We start from the raw sequence: 19,630 nt of genomic DNA, 5'->3' as shown, positions 1-19,630 counted from the left end.
GGGGTATCTTCTCTCTTAGTCATTGCTGGCAAGATTCTTGCCAGAGTCCTCCTTAATAGTGTGATCCTTCACCTGGAGGATGGTCATCTACCTGAGAAGCTAGTGTGGCTTTAGAAAGGGCTGAGGAATGGTTGATACGGTGTTTGCTACCAGACAACTCCAGGAGAAATGCCAGGAGCAGAACCAGGGGTCTGTACAAAACATTTGTAGATCTGACCAAGGCCTTTGATACTGTCTGTCATGAGGGCTTATGGAAAATTATATCAAAATTTGGTTGCTCAAAGAAGTTCATCAGCATTGTATGTCAATTTCATGACGACATGCTTGCCTGGGTTCTGGATAATGGACAATGCTCTTGTGCTTTCCAGTCACCAATGGAGTGCAACAAGGCTCTGTGCTTGCTCCTGTGCTTTTCAGCATGTTTTTCAGCCTTGTTGTGAAATGCTTTCAATGAGGATAAATGTGGCATCAAGGTCAGCTACTGCACTGATGGTAAATTCTTTTAACTTGAAAGGAGTATAAGCCAAGACCAAGGTGGAAGGAGTGTTGGTGCATGATTTTTTGTTTGAAGATGATGGTGCACTCATTGCAGCCTCTGAAGCTCAGTTGCAACAAAGTCTGGATTGATTCTCTGCTGCTTGTGCTAATTTTGGCCTAACAATTAACGTCAAGAAAACACAGGTGGTCCATAAGCCAGCACCACACCATCTGTATGTGGAACCATTGGTCACCAGCAAATGGAGAAGTTTTGAATGCTGTGGATAAGTTTTCCAGGGATGTACACATTGATAATGAGGTTGATGCATGCATTGCCAGAGGCAGCTCAGTGTTTGAGAAGCTCTGAAGGAAAGTGTGGGAGAGAAGAGGTATTAGACTGACCAACAAACTGAAGGTCTACAGAGCCATTGTGCTGACCTCATTGTTGTATGCCTCTGAAACCTGGACTTTATAACAGCACCATACCAGGAAACTGAATTGTTTCCATTTGAATTGTCTTAGGAAGATTCTGAAGATCACCTGGCAGAATAAGATAGCAGATACTGAAGTCCTTTCTCAGACTAAACTGCCGAGCATGCAAACTCTGCTTCAGAGAGCGCAACTCCTATGGGCTGGCCACGTTGTTCGAATGCAAAATGTACACTTGTGAAAAAGACTTTTATGGAGAACTCGCACAGGGCTAGCATTCATATGGTGATCAGAAGAAGCGATACAGGGACACTCTCAAGGTCTCTCTTAAAAACTTTGGAATTGATTGTATGACATGGGAGACACTGGCACAGGAGTGCTTCGCATGGCATGTGCTCTGTGAGCAAAGCAGAATTAAAATAGCTCAAGAGAAACACAAGATAATGCAGACTTAGAGAATCCACCCCAAAGGTTCATAGGGACTGCATGTACCCGACCTGTGTTAGAACATTCCAAGCTCATACTGGTCTGATCAGCCAGTCGGACACATTAAAACTTAACTCCAATGTAGTGATGTCATTTTGGTTCTTTTCGAAAACGAAGGACAACCACCAGTTGTCTTCATGCTGGCTCCCCCCCCCCCCCATTCGACTGAGCTTCTTGAAGGCAAACACTGCTTTTTCCTTTCTTTATATCCCTAGCACTTAGCACAGGCGCTTAGTAAATTCTTCTTGACTGACCATAAGCTCACATTCTATTTTGAATTTCTAAGGGGTCTCAGATCAGATGTCATTGGTTTTACCTATCCAATTTATCAAAATTTTTATTTTTATCTATCTTAGGGCAGATAAATAAGATGTAGTATTTTAACAACTTAGGAAATTTACATTAAATTACAAAATTCATTTCTGTAATATGGTAAGTTGTAAATATATTGGACTTTGTTTTTTTCCCCCACTATAGAACATGAGTCGTGGAGCTTTTTTCTCTTTTTGATGAGAATGGTGCTATTAAAATCCTCTTTATCAGCATTGGCAGTCATGAACTCCTCATGGTTATGTTTATTTGTATTGACTTGAACCTCAAATATCTAGAATCTACACGAATGGTTTTACAGTTTCGTAACTTGTGCCAACAAACAAAAACCCTGTATTGTGAAGCATTTATTCCATAGGAGTGTCAGTATTTTGCTTCCAACAAAAAAATTATTTGGAAATGCCATTGCTTTATCTTTGCCCTGATTACTCACAGAGCTTTGTCCTGTTTCTTATTTACAGTATTTGGATGATGACCTGAAAGTCGCTGGAAAATACAAAGGGAATGATTACAGCCAGTACTCCCCTTGGTCATGTGACACCATCAGCTCCTACATCGGGACCAAAGATGCAAAACCCAAAGATGCTGTTGCAGCTGGCAATGTGGAGATAACGGTGTGTACAACCCCAGACTTGCCAAAACTGTCTACAGTGCCAAAACCTGTCCTTTCAGTGGGCTCTGGCCTGTGCCTGGCCACGCAGCCCTCCATTTAGGGAAGGCCTAAGTTTTTAAAGGTAGTGCAAAATGGACCTGTGTTTAGAATTTGCCTGCTGTGTAATGTCAGCCTCTGTAGCAGCTCAGTTCCCCAACAACTGAGACCAAATTGGTGTGCGCTTTGTTGTCTTTGATCAAGACCCATATTTGTTGTTTTCACCCAATTATAACCTTAATTTTTTAATAGTTCTGAAGTGTAAATAGTATTACTGCTATAGTTAATATTGTGAGCATTAGTAAACCATTGTCACAGTGCTTAAAAAAAATTTCTGTCTGAAGTCTAGATAGGCTAATTGTTGCCCTGCATTGAAGGGCTGTTATTTGAAAAGAGAAATTATATTTATTTTTGGTGTTTGTAGGGAAAAAGAAACTAGGATGATTGAGTAGAAGTTAGGAGGTAAATCTTAGTCCAGTATCAGGAATAACTTTCTCACAATTTGAGCTGCCCCCAAAATAAAATAGGTAAAAAGCATTAAGATAGTGAGTTCCCTATTATTTGAGATATTCAAGAAGAAGCTTTATGACTACTTGTTTGGAGTATCATGGCAGGATGTATTTATCTGTTGGGCAGTGGTATGTCAAACTCAAATAGAAACATCCCTGCAGGCCGCTTATTGACCTAGAAAACCACAAATTGACATCTGTGTTGCATTGTATATTTTGTAAAACATTTCCCAGTTACATTTTAACCCCTCTAAGGATAGGGGATTGAACTTGATGGCTGTTAAGTTCTTTTCCAACTTTGTGATTTTTTTTTTTTTTTAATGGTAGTGTATGACCAAAAGTGGGAAGTAGGAAATTAACCTATACTTGAGTTCGTATGTGGTGGAGAGAAAAAGGGAGGACCTGATTTTTGGAAAGATCTTGTTAAATCAGTACACAAGCATTTATGCCGGTTCTGTGCCAATCCTGAGGAGATAGAAAAAAAAAGAGAGACCATCCCTCAAGGAGTTCATCTTCTGTCAGGAAGGAGAACCCTTGCTGTGGCAGTGACTAGAAGGAGATAGTAATATAGGTAACAGAAATGTGAACGAAAACAAGTCTCCTCCCACCTTTCAACTGCCCAGACAGATATTACCCGCCCTGTTCCATCCTTTGAGCTCTTTCAGGCCAGAAATGTGTCATTCAGGGTTCAGCTCTTGGGCTTTTCTATAATTAAAGCTTCCTGTGGCAAGTCTTGGGAAACATTCTAGCCTATAGAAATTGTTCTGGGTTACTCAGTTTAGCTCAGGGGTTCTCAAACTGGGATCCATGAACCCCTGCAGGAAAGGGCATGGATACATCTCAGGGAGACAATGAATTTAAATGGCTTTTGATTTTCACCCATCTCTAACTGAATTTTAGCATTTCCTTCAATTATGAATATTGATAACAAACATTCTTTTGAGTAGAGGCTTCACCAGACTACCAAAGGGGACATTGGCCTATAAAATTGTTAAGAACCCTGGTATGATTTCATTCTTTATTCCCTAGCTAAAATCCTCTCTGAAAACTGAAGAAGTGGTTTCATCACTTACTAGCCATGTGGACTCAGCTTTGCCCTCATTGTCTTTATCATTGGACCAGAGCAGAGGTTGTTAGCCTTTTTTGTGTCATATATACCTTTTCAGAATAATGTTTTTAAATGCTCAAAATATAAAGCATAGGATGACAAGCAAAACCAGTATTTTGAAATATAGATATCAAAATATAAGACAGTGTCATGGACCCCAAAGTTAAGAACCTGGACTAGAGGATCCAGAAGGTCTTTTCTAGCTCTACCATTCAGTAATTCTATTGAATTAAAATATAGAACACTTCTGAATCCTTCTGTCCATCTTTCTAGTTTCATTATAGTATTTTAGTCTTACAGAGGTAAAGAACATTATAGTAGAAAAAACTTAAGGTGGGAATGGGCTTTCTCTTTTTGACTTGTGTCTACCAGAATGCAGAAAGTAAAAGTGTGAGAGACCAGCGGCTAGAGCTTCAGCGAAGGGTAGCAGAAACCAGTGATGATGACCTCATCCCGTTTGGTGATCGGCCCACAGTGTCCCGGTTTGGCGCCATATCTCGAACTTCCAAGACCATGTATCAGGGTTCTGGCCCAATGCAGGCTCTAGCACCTCAGGGGACTTCCACCAAATCAATCAGCATGTCTGGTGAGTATTTGTGAATTCATTGAGGGTCAGATGAAATATTTTTGGCTTTTTCCTTTAGTATTGAAGTATTCTTAGCTTGTCAGTGTTTAATTTATCTGATTTTTAGAAAGTTGTGTTTGAGGCTGTCTAGGAAGCTAGTAATTGTAGCTTAAAGGAAAAGAAGCCAACGTGAATTGGATATTTCCTAAATAGCTCTCTTTCTCTTAAAGATTATAGTCCATATGGAACTCATGGTGGCTGGGGAAGTTCTCCATATTCCCCTCACCAAACTATGCCTTCTCAGGGACACTTCACTGAAAGGTATGTCTGTCTGTCTTTCTATGTTGGGGGGGGGGCAGGGGGAAGGGGAGGATGGGACGGGACGACAGTGGAGGTGTGGATTGTTTTTCCTTTTCTCTGTGCACGTTGTAATGATGTATTATTTTTAGCATTCTTTCCTTTTTAAATTTTTAGTTCCAAATTCCCTCCCCTACCCACTGAGAAGGCTAGCAATATATAAATTATACATGTTATACATGTGACATCTTGCAAAACATTTCCATATTAGCCATAATTTTTTGTAAAAGGCAAGAAATATAAAGAACGTACACAAATTATACTTCAGTTTCATACAGAGTTCATCAGTTCTCTTTCTGGAGGTACATAGCATTTTTTCATCATGAGTCCTTTAGAATTGTCTCATATCCTTACTTATCAGAGCAGCCAAGTCTTTCACAGTTGATCATCCTTACAACATTGCTGTTACTCTGCACGATGATCTCCTCATTCTTCTCACTTCACTTTGAATCAGTTCATGTAGTCTTGTCATGTTTTTTCTGAAACCATCCCCATTGTCATTTCTTATAGCACAATGTACTGTTGTCCATCATAATCGTATACTTGTTGACTTGTTCAGCCGTTCCCCTGTTGATGAGAATTCCCTTGATTTCCAATTCTTTGCTACTACAAAAAGAGCTGCTATAAATATTTTTGTACATACAAATCTTTTTTCCTTTTTCTTTAATCTCTTTGGGATACAGACCTTGTAGGGGTATTACTGGGTCCAAAAGTATGAACAGAGAGTTTGCTGTGAACTTAAGAGAGTTCTTAAGTGAGTTTTATCTTGCCATTCAGTTATTCTGGCTGCAGTAATTGCACTTTGATTCCTTTTCTTTTTTTGCTTTCCCATCAAAGGGAAAGATTGTCCATGTCAGAAGTGGCCAGTCATGGGAAGCCTATGCCCTCTGCTGAGAGAGAACAGCTGAGACTAGAGCTGCAGCAGTTGAACCACCAGATTAACCAGCACACCCAGCTTCGAGGACTCGAGGTACTGACCTAGGCATGACTTTGCTTTTTTGACTTGAGACTTCAAGAGATTGAGAAAAACTTGACACACTACAGAGGCAAATTTTTAGGTGTCATATTCTAATGATTCAGCCTTCTGTGGAATGAACTAACTTTGTACAAGCATTAAAAGGTATCTTTCTGAAATCTCAATATGTAACTAAATTCCGTATTTGGAAGACATTTTGGTTAATATTATTAAGCAGTAGGAGCTCTGTGTACCTGTTAATAATCTGGAGTTTAAGAATTATAGTAATTAGAAACAAATGCTCTTAGCTTAATCCTGTTCATTAATGTCATTCAACAAACATTCAAGTGCCTGTTATGTAAAAAGTACTCTTTTTTAAGTCTTGATTTGTATTCCTTTTTTCTGAACTTGCCACCATTTGTAATTAATTCTATAAATAATTAATGTGCTTTGAAAAATGGCAGGTGAGAAAGTAATGACCTGTGTTCACATTAACCTTTTTATATATTCTGTGTTTTAGCTAAATGGGTCTGCTTTTTATTTCCTGAACTGAGTACTCCATCTGCCCCTGTGCTTTATCTGATATGTATTCCATGTGAACCAAAGGGTCAGCTCATGGGCCACCTCCTCCAGTCTTTATCATCCCCATTAGTTGTGTTCTCTCTCTCTTCAGATTATATTTATTTATCTGCATAAATACCGTAAACTTCTTGAAAGCAGGAACTTTTATTTTGTCTTTTTATACCCAGACCTAGTATAATGCTTTTCCCGTAGTAGGTACTTAATCATTATTTGTTGAACTGAATTTTTTAAAAAATTTAAATAAAAAAAACATATTCACTTCCATACACACATGCACACACCCATGCATGCGTGTGTAAAGGGTGTTGGAATAAAGTAAATTTCAGAAGACAAGCTTGCTATTTTATCTTGTAATTTCGTTTACAAGTTTGTGAAAGAAATATTGGATATCAAATGTAACAAATAATGTTGATGGCATACTTTTGGGAACATAGATGAGGAATGATTAAATCTTGGTATGCTAATATTATCATCCTTTGGTTATAATTTCACTTGTGTTCCAGAGAAAACCATTAGAACACTGAGTGGATACTAATATGTTATTTTCCTTCAGGAAACATGATTGTAGATTGTTTTGGAGAGAAAATTATAACTAACTACAGTCCTCATTTTTATCATTAGGAAAAATTGTTGGGGGGGCGGTGTTTTTAATTTTATGTCTTGCTTTGTGCTATTGTGGTGGGGTTTAGCATTCATGAGATCTGGATATGTTTATATTTTGCATGCCTGCTTTTTGTCGGTATCTTAATTTTGGATTGTTTCAAAATCTTTCTGCCACATCTGATCACTTATAATGCTGTTGTGATCGAGCATATTTATCTTGAATTAGATCCTGCACTTTCACAAGTTTAGAACCTTCAGCCCTGGTTCCTTTTTTTCCCTAGGAAGGTATCTGCAGTTTGTAAATTGATTGCTTAATTTAGTCTTTTAATTCTGTCAATTTCTAGAACTGTCTGTCTAAAAGGCAGATATTCAGGGCCATTTCCGACTTTGCTAGCTGCTAGTCTCTTCAGTCATTTTAGCCAAACCTCTTTGCCATTACCTTAAGTAAATCCCATTGAAACATTTATGGGCTTAGAATCCCAGCAAAATTTTTTTAAATGGGTTGGAATGGGTAAATCTTTATCAGTATGTCCTACTTAATTAAAAGAGAAAGAACAAATTAGCCTAAACATGGAACATCTGAAGTCATTGTTACTTAATAAATACTCAGTAAGCATTGGGGATACAAAGGAAGGCAAAAACCTAGTGCCTCCAGACCTTAATATTTCACATAGTGTTTAAAGAAAGACAGTACTTTATGATGCCATCATTTGTTGGGAAGATACTTGTCCTTATGGCCATAAAGCAGTAATCATCACTTATTCCCTGTTTAATTTTTGTGCATGGCATGAGTGCTGAGTTGTGTATATGCTTGGCTTTGTACGTTTAGGCTGTTAGTAACAGGCTGCTGTTGCAGAGGGAGACGAACACTCTGGCAGGCCAGCCTCCTCCCCAACCTCCACCACCACCGCCCAAGTGGCCCGGAATGGTCTCAAGTGAACAGTTGAGTTTGGAGCTACACCAGGTGGAGCGGGAAATCGGGAAGAGAACTCGGGAGCTGAGCATGGTGAGTGAGTTGAGTAATTGCTGTAATCAGAGATCTGTTGACAGTCATAGAAGGGGATCACATTGGGTTTATAAAAATGAGCTTTCTCCTTGCTGGTTGTTCCTGTTTTATTTGACTGTATTCTTTTTTTCTTATTCTGCATTAAGAAAAACTCCTACTGAAGGCTCTTTGTTTAAAGAAAGAGACAGAAATTACCTGAAAATGTTTAAACTAGATTTTGAAATCTAGAGCCAAGTTGGGAGGCAAGAATTGCTGTAACTCACTGTAGAAATAGTGTAGTGTGTGAAAACCATTGTCCAGCAACTTTCTGTTTTGTTTTTCCATGAACCATTGGTGACTCTTTACCCATTTCTTCCAAACAGTACTGGTGTGTGAGATTTTACTGATAGTACTGATGTTCTTAGGTTTTATGTTTGTGGTCCTTTCCTTCCTCTAAAGAAATTTCTAATCTTAATGGATAGACTAGTTTTCTTGAGCTTTCCATGTTAGTAATATAATTTTTAAAATTATTTTAAAGGGTTAGGGTTTTTTGTTGTTGTTAGTTAACTCCTATTTTATTAGTGAAATTATCTGTTTTGCCTTGGAGCCTACTCCCCTTTATTTCCCATGTGGTCCCAGGACTTGGATCAGTTCATTGGGAATAAATAAGAAGTGGATATGGATTAGGGTAAATCTGACTTTGTTTTTGACTCTGTTTCAAAGCTGAATAAGAATAATTGGAATATCTGCAGTTCTGTCTTAATCTGTTCTATCTCTTGTCCATTAGCTTGGGTAATTGAGAGATGACTTTATTTCCTCCTCTTTCAAAGGAGAACCAATCTTCTCTGGATATGAAAAACAAATTGGGTCCCAGTAAGCAAGCAGAAAATGGACAAGCAGAACCGCAGAACAAGGTTCCAGCTGAGGACCTTGCATTGACATTCAGGTAAAGAAGTGAGCATTCTTCTGCTCTTTGTAATCTGTTGTATAATACCCAAAGGAAGATTGATTATTTTGGTTTGTGCTAAAATTGAAGAGCTATTTTAAGATCTTGTCATTTTGAATTTTAATTTTAAATGTGTACCTAAGATGAAAGAAATTAAAATTTAGCTTTCATAACTCTTCTGCCAGAGCTGCAGTAGTGATTTGGCTAATTAACCTAAACTTAATGAGATATTTAAAGGTTTTATTCACTCCAAATCCCTCCTGACTTTCAAACAAATTATGTTAATTAAGGAACTATGTCTATTTGTTAAGCTTACACAATACCCAGCTATTCACAGAATTACTTTTTAAACGCCATTGTTCCAAATATCTCTGTATTTGAAAATAAGATTCAGCTTTAGCACTTCGTGCCATCAAGCAATGATGGGAGTTCTTTAGTAGTTGGAAAAAAAATTTTATCATAAACTTTGATAAAATTTATTAAGATAAATTAATATGTCAAAAAGATGCATTTTCTCAGCAGCTGAGAGTGTAGATGCTTTTTTTTTTTCCTTTTGGCAGTACAGTCGGTGTTTAGTGACTTGCCCAGGTTCACACAGCTAGTTGTGTCAAGTGTCTGAGGCCAGATTTGAACTTAGGTCCTCCTGACTCCAGAGCTGGTACTCTATCCATTGCACCACCCATCTGCCCCTTTTAGACCCTTTTTTCTGTGTTTTTCAGTGGAGCTAAGAACACTGCATGTATATCACCTCTTGATAACTTTGTTCATTTCCTAGCTTATTCTCTCATTTTACACTACTGTTTCATCCTTCTGACTTTAGCAGTGAGGTGCCGAACGGATCGACGTTATCCCAAGAGAACATCAGCCTCCTGTCAAACAAGACCTCCTCTCTGAGCCTGGCTGAGGATCCGGAAGGAGGAGGAGATAACAATGACTCTCAGAGGGCGGGAGTCACGTCCAGCTCTGCTCCCTAAAATGGGAGGAGAGCTGCTTGCTTCTTCCCTCATTCAGTCTGTGGAGGAGAAGGGCAGGAGTGGTGTTCATAACTTCCAGACCTTCTGCTCTGAGGGTGACCAGAGAAACCCAGGAACAGCAGCAGGTTCGGAGACAATGTGCACAAACACCACTACTGAAAACAAAACCTGCACATAGTTCACATTAATGCGTTTTTTAATTAAAAAAAAATGAAAATAAGCAGTATCTGCAAGCAATTCAGATTAAATTTGTTTTTGTTCTGTGAATGAACTTTATTTTAATAACTTTGGACGCCTTGGATCCAGGGCTTTAAAAAAAAGAAGAAGAAGATATTATATATATACTCTGTTTGATTAATTGTATGATCTTAATGAAGTAGGTTTTTCTTTTATTTTGGTATTATTACATACCCAGTGTATACTTCTTACCCACATACTTCCTTAACTTGCCTCTCTCTTCCCTCTCTTCCCCTACTGCCCCCCACTTCCCCAGACAAAAAAGCACCTGGCCTTCTTGTGTGAATTTTAAGGTGCTTCAGAGGCAAAAAATTGATTACTGACTATAATGTCAGAAAATGTGCAGTAAAATTCCTTTTTACAAAGTGTGTCGTTTTTGTTTTTAATGGCCATCATTAATACCTTTTTTCCTTTGCTAAACATCATCTTCCCTTTTTGTATCTGTATTTCATGCCATTCATGTAAGCAAGTCTTAGGGGTTTTTTTACCCCTAGAAGTGATCTATCGTTAACAGATTGAATAGCCTTATCATTGTTATTACCAATACCAACTTTCTCCTTGATGTAATTAGAATACTGATTCACCTTCTAAAACGCTTAGCCCGGGTTATCATGAAAGCCAGTTGTAGCTTAGCACTGAAAGCACAGGATATGCTGACTTTCTTCATTTAACCAGGTTAGAGAGTCTTGTTGTAAATGTTGAGGTAGTACTTGGAAATTTGAAGCTCTGTTGTCGGCTTCTGAACTCCAGTTGAAATCACAGCTCCTATTCAGGAGCTAGTACACCTTATGTGATAGAGTGTATCACTTGACTTAACTGAAAATGAATTCGACATCTAGTTCCCTTTTACATGTCTTAGCTGTTGGGCTTGTTAAATCATTTTCTCTTTGTGTCCTGAGAACATAGCACTGGAGACACTGAAAGCTCTTTATTTTCAGGAAGGATGAAAGAAGGCAAACTGTCTGGCATTTGACAACAGTCTGAATGGCTGACCGTCTGTTTGTCTTCAGAACAGTTAGCAGAAGTAGGTAGTTAATACCTGAAAATCAGTTTTAGTGGACCTTCACTGACCATAATTTTAAAAAATTACTTTTCACTAAGCCCTTGAAAGGAATGAAGAATTTCCCTTGCCAGCCACTTAAAAAATCCATTTAATTGTTGCTGCACATATTCTGATATTTCTTATCTACCCTCTGCCAAAAGCCTCTAAATCTGATGTTCAGTGGGGATAAATTGATGTAAGTCACCCTTACTTCCTGCCTATTACCCTCTCTTTGCCTGATTGTTTTGTTTCCTTTTCTGTATTAGACTACTAAATCAGAAAGCACTGGTTATGTAATAAGTTACTGCATTGCTTTGGTTGGGTAAAAGCAAGAGTTAATATTTTTCTTGTTTATTTTTTTTTTTCTTAACCCTTAACTCCTGCTAAGGTCATAGCAACCTTGGGCTAAGCTTTTTGTCCATCATACTGTTAATTAAGGGGGGGGGTGGGGGGGAAGGTGATACAGTCCTGCCATTGCCTACCAGTAGGAGAGTCCAAACAGAACACTCTTTTGAGTAGCAATTATTTAATTTGCCCAGTCAAGGCACCGCATTTATATACTATTTCACATTGAATTTGATTATGCCCTACAGACCTGGCTGGTCAAGGATTTGATATACACATATTGGCTTGGGATTCGAGCTTTCTTTTTTATTTAAATAAAAATTTATATATATATTATATATATATACACATATACATAGTTATATCTGTATATATATTAAGTACGTTTTAAGGATTTTTTCGCATGAGCGCAGCTGTTGCGATCAAATGTCCGATTGGGAGGTAGAAGCACTGAACTTGAACAAAAACGAGACCTTTTTTTCATTTTTCTTTTTTGCTCACTTAAATTCTGATTTTCTGACCTTTTCAACTTTGACTTCAGAGTAGTTAAGCCCCTAAAAGTTGATTCTTCTTTTAATACCTATTTTCCATGGGGAGAAGGAAGAAAAGCTTCTATATCCCTGATGGATTCTCAAGGTTTCTGCAATTCATTTTTCTGTACAACCAAAATGCAATGTGTAGATCTTTCATCAGAGAATGATTTGGACAAATCCCTTTTTTCATTTGGACGTGTTAGATAATTCCTTCATTAGAGAGGCAAGTTGATTAATTTTAGAAGTCATGGTGCGTTCTGATGATGGAAGCAGCTCTGTAGAAGTTTTAGGGACCTTGATTGTATAGCAGCACAAAACAAAGGCAGAGATCCATATGGAAGTTTCCTTGAGGGAAAAAGTAGTGAGTTCTCCTGCTAGCGCAGTGCTCACTAGCTTATTTTTATCTTTTCCTTGGGAGACATTTTTTAAAAAATTTTTTAGTAATACAAAAGCTTTTTCCAACTAGGTTGAATTTACACTGTACATCTATGTGGGTAAACCAAAAAATTCTGTTGTTTGAACTTGAATTTGTAGCCACCTTGTTTTATTTTTAAATATGTAATTTTGAAAAAAATAATCTCTGAGTTATTGCATGTATTTACTGCTTCTGATTCCCTATTTCCATATTTCAGAAAAAACTTTGGGTAGGTACATGATAATTAAAACTATACTCATAACTTGTTTACTCCATATATATCTACTTTTTCTCTGTATACAGCAGCAAAAGAAAGTCCAAAATATTGTGTATGGTGTTCTCTTATCCCTCCCAATTGTATTCATGCTGCACTTTGTACAGTGTCCTTGTTGCGATTAACTTGGCCAGGTGAATGTCCTGTTTGGATATAATCTATTGGCTCTTAAACTAGTTTTTGTTAATATCTGCAAAAGGCATTGATTTTTTTTTCCTCATTTATTTGTTGGGTTAGTTTTAAATTTCTGGATGTCTTTTCTCTATTTCCTTGGAGGAAGTTAGCAAGTGAAACCAGTCAGGTTAGAAATATAGTTTATAAACTTTACACTTTTTTAGAAAATTTAAATTCTTCTGAATACTACTTTATAGTCTCTTCCCATGATTGAGTTTCCTGGGAAGTGTGAGAAACTCTGTAAATATGATTATACCTCCACTGTAAGAACTGTTGGTTGATACCATAGTTCCTTAGAAAAATGATTTTTTTCTGAATATTGTTTCTTCAGGATATAAAAAACATTTATTTCCTGTTTGTTTATGCAGTCAGGTTAATGGGAAGTTGGCTTACTGATGTGTACCAGGAAAGTAAAATTTAAGGCATGACCTAAAACATGGCTTTTTTGCCCCACAGTTTTAGTAAAAGCTATAGAGGCTTGATTAAAGGTGAGTGGATTAAGGGCAAGACTTTACAAGCATTGCTCTGTGATAATTAATTCTCTTTTTTCAGCTAGCAGAGTAAGGGTTTTATTGTGGTAGGCGATGTTAAACTAAGAATGCTCCTTCAGGGTTTTTCACAGGTTATCTGGAAGATGATTTTTAGATCTGATTGCCCTTCTTAAATATGCAATTTACTTTACCTTAATATTTTTAAAGTAAATTCATCACTTAAGTCTGTAGATTTCCTTCCTTATGTGCCTTTGAAGAGAATGAAATGACTGAGGGTTCATTCCTTGTGACCTTCCTGGTTAAGGGGAGAGCTTGTCCTACGAAAGCCCATACTTAGAGAAATGTTTGACAGGGAAACAACCCTGCCTCCAAGGCCAGTCCCAGAGAATCAGCCGGAGAGTAGGGAAACACAGATGTATTTGACCTAGTAAGTACTGTGGGGGTGATTCCTCTTCCTCACCTTATCCATCCCCTATTCCTTACTTGTTCTTTTCCACACTTTCTCATTTCATTTATTTCCCAGAAGACAGGAATTGTGTATGATTCTCACTTGCCACTTTATTATTTATTTAATGCATTACAGAATACATTACACATTACAGAATAGGAATTCTAAAAACATCTCAAATTTTGCAGCACTGTGTTTAGATTTAACCCAAAAAATAGTTCCTCAGCTGCCTGGTTTCTTTTGTCAATATTCCATTCTGCTTATCCCCTTTGGCTCACCCACCACCCTCCCCAATCGTACAACAGTGACAGCTTGCTGCCTCAAAACAGAGCATTCAAATGAATTCGCTTAGCCAATAACTTCTGTGAAGTTGCCTTTTCTAATGGTGTTATTACTCAGTGATGCACAAATGTGGTATTGCCCTACTGGTAGGCAAACAAAGGTCTGATTAAGAATGGTAGCCTGCTATTTTCTTTAAAGGAGAGCCAAAGACTTGTGCTTTACTCTGTTTTGGTTTGGGGGAATTAGTAGCCTTTTTTGATTGTAAAACCATTTAGTGTTCATGAGGTGATAGTACTGTGCAGACAGATGTGTTTAAAGTTAACTGCTAAAGCCTTATGAAGTGTAAAAATAGTAAAAAGTCATTTCTTTAAACTGATTAATCTCATATCTTTTACATTAGCATGTTTTAAGAAACTCATTGCTTTCGTATACACGTCTTACATTTCTTTTTACTCTCCCAGCCTCTTTTAACTTTGTATATGAAAGTAAAAGAGGCTAATATCATTGTAATCAAGTCATGAGACTGCGACAAATTAATTATTGAACAAATTACTGATTAGAAATGGTGGTAAGAGACATCCAGCCTAGTAAGCAAGGTATGTGTGTGTTGCCTTTGGGAGTTTTTTTTAACAAGAACAAGTGGAGTTGTTAATATGCACATAGGTCCTTTTTACCAAAGAGGATGTAGTTAACATTACTGATCCCCCACTAGTGAAGGAAGGATCATGTAGTTTTTGAAAATATATTCTAAGGAACTTAAGACTATTTGTTACCTCTCCTCACTTTTTCCTCTTTTTTAGGGAATCCATGTGTAAAATCTTTTAAAGCTCCATTGAAAATTTTTTTTATCGAAAGTAATAGCACTGTATCAGTCATTTAAATACTCCCAACCTCAACTTCTCCAACCTCTTTATATTTTCCAGAAAGTAATTGCTCAGTCTGTCACTGAGGTTTCTGTTTTGAACTGTTGTCTTATGATTGTTTTTCCCATTGGGAGAAGAATCCAAGTGGCAGCAGTATGTGTGGCCTACTTTTTCTTCTCCCCCAACACATCTGTCCTTAATGGGTTTGTTGGTGCAGAACTGTCAGACTAAAGAACAATGTAAGCAGAACATCTGGGGTATAATAAGGTGCCTCTCATTATAGCATTACTTTACAAATATATCCATTCTTAGTTTACCTTCATTCATTTATTCCTTCCTGCTCTGACAAAATTAAATTTCAATACAGTAATTTTTGTGTCCTCAGATAATCTTGTATTTAAAAGTAGAATGGCTCCTGTTTTTGCTTTTTAAATTCCAGCTTTATTTGGTTCAGTACATTCTGCTGAAAAGACTTAAGTTTGTATTTTTTGGATGTATTGGATTTAACACAAAGTATTCTTAAATCAGCTTTTTAGTCACTTCAAAAACATTTTTAATGGGAAATTTGCATTTTTTTTTAGAAAGCATAGCTAACTTTGAATACTTAAACTTTAATCTTTTAGATTTTATGTGATCACTAAAAAGCAAAGAAATTATGCTATTGGATCATTAGGATCCATAGTTGGCTATCACTTGTTATGGATGCTAAATGATATATAAATGATACACTTAGCTATTAAGTTCTTGTTTTAGTGATAAAGAATAAGGAAAACATCACTTAAAATACCAGGATTAAGAACTATTTTCCCATTAAGACGACTTTTCTGTACTCTACTGAGCAAGGTGGGTAACAGCCCTTTGAAATCCTGTTACGAAAAGGGACAAGGGATATGTGTGTGAGATACATGATTATATATAATATTAAGCTAAAAATTTTTAACAGCTATTTGGACTTTAGCACATCTTTATCTGCCCTTGGATATTCATCCAGATCATGAATTTCTTCCAAACCAAAAGCCTGGTACACCCTTCCCTTTCATCTTCAACTTCTCCTCTCCCCACTACCCCCAACAAAAAAGAAAGGGAAAAAATCCCTAGAGAAATAACATTTTCTTTGGGCTGGAGGGAGAGGCTATATTTTACCAAAAATAACAGGTGTCCAGAAATGGACATGCATCAAATGAAAAAGATAAACCTGTGGAATATTTAATGTTGACTATAAAATTTGATGACTGAGTTCTTATATTGAGGTCTCAGTCTGGTTGAGGGGCAGGAAAGGGGATACTGTTCTCAACAGGCAAAGCTTACAAGTCTTTGGCATCCAAAACAGAGTGTGCATTCAGTCATCTTACAACTGGAAACTGTCCTGTGGCCCTTCCTAACTTTGTATTTTAAAAAACTATAGTGAGGCGTGAGTTTGTTACCTGTAGCTATCAGTAGTACCATAGGTTGCCTTGATCCCTCTGCTTTAATTTGACTGTAATTCAAATAGAATATGAAACAGCCCCTTAAAAATTCCTTTGTTTTCTGATTTAAGTGGTTTTGAATTTTCATTTTAACTTGTGCATGCCACATATTTTTCTTTATGCTACTAAGGAACCTCCCAGGAAAAGGCTACTCTTTTCCAAGAACATCATTGCCAACATTTTTATGCTGTTTTTCTTCCCTTCTGGTAACTGGAACTTCATTGAAGTACTCAAAATTATTTTTCGTTCATTTTTTATTCATTGATCCAGATACGTGGTCATTTTGCTTTTGGGTAGTTCTGTGGCTTTTTGGGAAGATAAGAGATGAAGAAAGAAGGGTTAAGATGTAGTCATGGGATAAATGTTTTGAATTCCAAAAGCAACTTTCTAGTTGTGAGGTTCCTTTTATGGTATGTGTGGTTTCTTTCCCCTCTTTCCCTTTTATCTGACTATGGCTGTTTGGTCTTTAGGCTCATACCAGTCTCCCGAGACATTCTGCAGTCATTATCACCTTTTTGGGTGGAATTTATTTTATGTTGTGGTTTTTAAAAAAATAACTTTTTAACATTGGTGCATATATGCTTGGGTTAGAGCTCGTGTAATTTACCAATCGTATTGATTGTATGTGATTGTGCCCTGCAGAGGTATATTTAACAAAACAAAAATAAATAGTCTAGGTTAATAAAGGAGACCATGAGATTTGAGTCAGGTTGTAAGTGACTTCACTTAAATCTAATCACTTAGAATTTTGGATAAGTGAAAATTCATATCTACTGTTCTAAATCAATGTTAAAATATCTAATCTTTGTTGTAGTATGGTTTCTCTCTGCCCCTTTCTTCTGTGCCTCAGCTCCCTACTCTCTTCCTAACATACCTCTTTTAAAAAGAAAACAAATTCATTGAGCCTTACAGCAGTAACTGATTGAAATTGCTGAATTTTCTAAATGGTGATTATATTTCTTCTTATGTTTCAAACCCCCCAAAATTGAATGTAACTGGCATTTGTAGGTGAAATTTGCAATCTGTGAACCTTTCTTTAACTCCATTAGGATTTGGGGAAACTGTGAAAGTGGATGTAATAACTATGTCCTAAAAAGTCCTTTTGGAATAGGAGAAAGAAAAATGCTTTTTGAAAGGAATAACTTTTTTTCTTTTTTATATTTTAATCCATTTATGTTTACTTTTTTTTCAAAAGCCTTCCAAACATTATATGAGGTAGAAAGGAAGAAACAGTAGTTATGGATGCAAAGGGCAGAAGGCAGCAGCTGACTGGGTCTCAAAAAGTCTCTGTTTCATTTGTTAGGAGTTTTTCCGGAAGTATAAAGCCAATTTTTTCCAAGTTTATGTTAGGGGGTAATTGTGTGCATGTTGTTCATGTAGAAGATGCCACTCTTCTTCCTTCTCTCCATCACCTTTAAAACTGACTCCGCCTCATGTTGCTCCTGCATAGTGTTTAAGGCTCCTCTATGAGTTGCAGATAAGAGAATTTGTTTTGAGAAATGGAAGGGAGGTGATTCACCTTTTGGTTTGTAAATATATGAAAGTGTCTTCAAGGTCTTATCTGCTTTCTGTCAGCATTTATATTAAATGATAAATTAATGAAGAAATGTGTAGTCTCTTTTTGTTGGAAGAGGGGTAAATGTGCCTATATTACTTTATTCTGGTATTGGGAAATCTTCCATATCTACTTATCATGCAGCTTGTCCCTAATATTTTAAAGAGCAGGAGTAGCACTACAAATCTGAATCCTTTCATGTAAAATGGCCAACAGGATCCACAGACGTGTCACCTGTCCTACATTTTCAGCGATCGGGGAAAGATTGTAGCCTGTTGTGTGGAGGCGTGTCACCCCGTAGCGTACTGGAGTGTCAGAATTCTTGGAATTTCCCAGCATGTGTTGGGGTAGACAACTAGCACAAAATAAACTACGTTGTGCACAGTGATGCTTGTTGAGAGACTTGGAGAACATCAAGAGAAGATAAAAGAACATCCTGGGGTTTTGAGAGGCTGTGGAGACCATGCAAGTACAGCGAAGATCACAGGATTGACAGATGGGGAAACTGAGACTGGAAAAGGTTAGATAATTTGCCAAAGGTTGCACAGTTGATAAATTGTGGGATTGGGATATGACCTCCAGGCCTCTGAAAGAGGTCCACAAGTGTCTGATTGAAAGAAATATGTAATAAGAGCTTGCTGTGTGCTCGGTACTGTAAAGAAGGGGGAAGTTCCTACCTTAAAGGAACGTAACCTTCTAAGGGGTACAACAGGTCGTAGTCTGTCGTCCCATCCCCACCCCCCCACCCAAAAAAAGCAAAAGCAAAACCTATAGGTACAAGGTACTTTTGAGAATAAACATTAGCGCTTCGCTAGGGATAGCAGTCAGAGAATGACTTCAGACAAGAATCAGCTCAAGCCCTGAAAGACTTTGAGAGGTGGGATTGATTTTGGGCAAGGAGGGGAGATACATGGGGCTTGTGTGAATGGAGATAAGTGCAGGAGACCTACAGTTTGGCTCGAATGAAGGTGAGTGTGTTCAGTAAGGATGAGAAGGGAAGTTAGAACCTGAGTGTGGAGGTCTTTAAAGCTTAGACTGAGGAATTTTATCCTAGAGGCAATGGGGAGCATATGAAGATTATAGAGCAAAGCAAGTACATAGTTCTACACCTATAGTTGTGGAAAGATTATTTTTGCAACTGTGGAGGAGGGACTGAGTAGTGGGGAGACTAGAAGCTGTAAGACCAATTAAGAGGCAGGTGAGAAGTGACAAGGGCCTGACCTTGGGTGGTGATTGAGTGGGACTCAAAAGGGGAAGAAAAAGGTAAGAGACCAATATTTCATATCTGGATAACAGGAAGCATTGTATGACAGAGACAGGAAAAGAAAGGTGGGACGTGAAAATAGAAGCTCTTCCTGAACATGACTTCAAGATGTTGATGAAACACACAGGTTGAGATAAAGACAAGTTCAGAAGAGAGGTTGGGACTAACTATGGATTTGGCATATGTGGCATAGAGGTGGTAATAGAACTCTTAGGAACAGAGGAGGTCACGAAGAAGGAAAAAATATGGAGGCTAAGCATATTGTTTGAGAAGTTGAGAGTTGTAA

General features: G+C 37.5%; 2 protein-coding genes across 4 annotated transcripts in view; both read left to right on the top strand.

The window, feature by feature from the left end:
• RC3H1 (ring finger and CCCH-type domains 1) overlaps positions 1 to 18,132 on the top strand; it is an 82,955-nt gene extending 64,823 nt beyond the window's left edge. For 2 of the 3 annotated variants that reach the window (XM_027868383.1, XM_027868381.1), the window contains exons 14-20: positions 2,184 to 2,336; positions 4,361 to 4,574; positions 4,784 to 4,874; positions 5,748 to 5,880; positions 7,880 to 8,056; positions 8,866 to 8,981; positions 9,802 to 18,132. In XM_027868383.1, the coding sequence (XP_027724184.1) occupies positions 2,184 to 2,336; positions 4,361 to 4,574; positions 4,784 to 4,874; positions 5,748 to 5,880; positions 7,880 to 8,056; positions 8,866 to 8,981; positions 9,802 to 9,955 (1,038 nt within the window). In that variant the 3' untranslated portion in view covers positions 9,956 to 18,132. The remainder of the gene's footprint in view (positions 1 to 2,183; positions 2,337 to 4,360; positions 4,575 to 4,783; positions 4,875 to 5,747; positions 5,881 to 7,879; positions 8,057 to 8,865; positions 8,982 to 9,801) is intronic. The other variant, XM_027868382.1, reaches the window with a different exon arrangement.
• Positions 9,957 to 19,630, top strand: part of SERPINC1 (serpin family C member 1) — a 54,149-nt gene continuing 44,475 nt past the window's right edge. Inside the window, exon 1 of the mRNA XM_027868365.1 lies at positions 9,957 to 10,080. Coding sequence (XP_027724166.1) covers positions 9,957 to 10,080 — 124 coding nt within the window. The remainder of the gene's footprint in view (positions 10,081 to 19,630) is intronic.

This window comes from Vombatus ursinus, unplaced genomic scaffold (assembly GCF_900497805.2).
Source record: "Vombatus ursinus unplaced genomic scaffold, bare-nosed wombat genome assembly UNPS02014789.1, whole genome shotgun sequence".
Lineage (NCBI taxonomy): Eukaryota > Metazoa > Chordata > Mammalia > Diprotodontia > Vombatidae > Vombatus > Vombatus ursinus.
The sequence above is the reverse complement of the archived record's forward strand: the minus strand, read 5'-3'. Positions and strand labels throughout refer to the sequence as shown.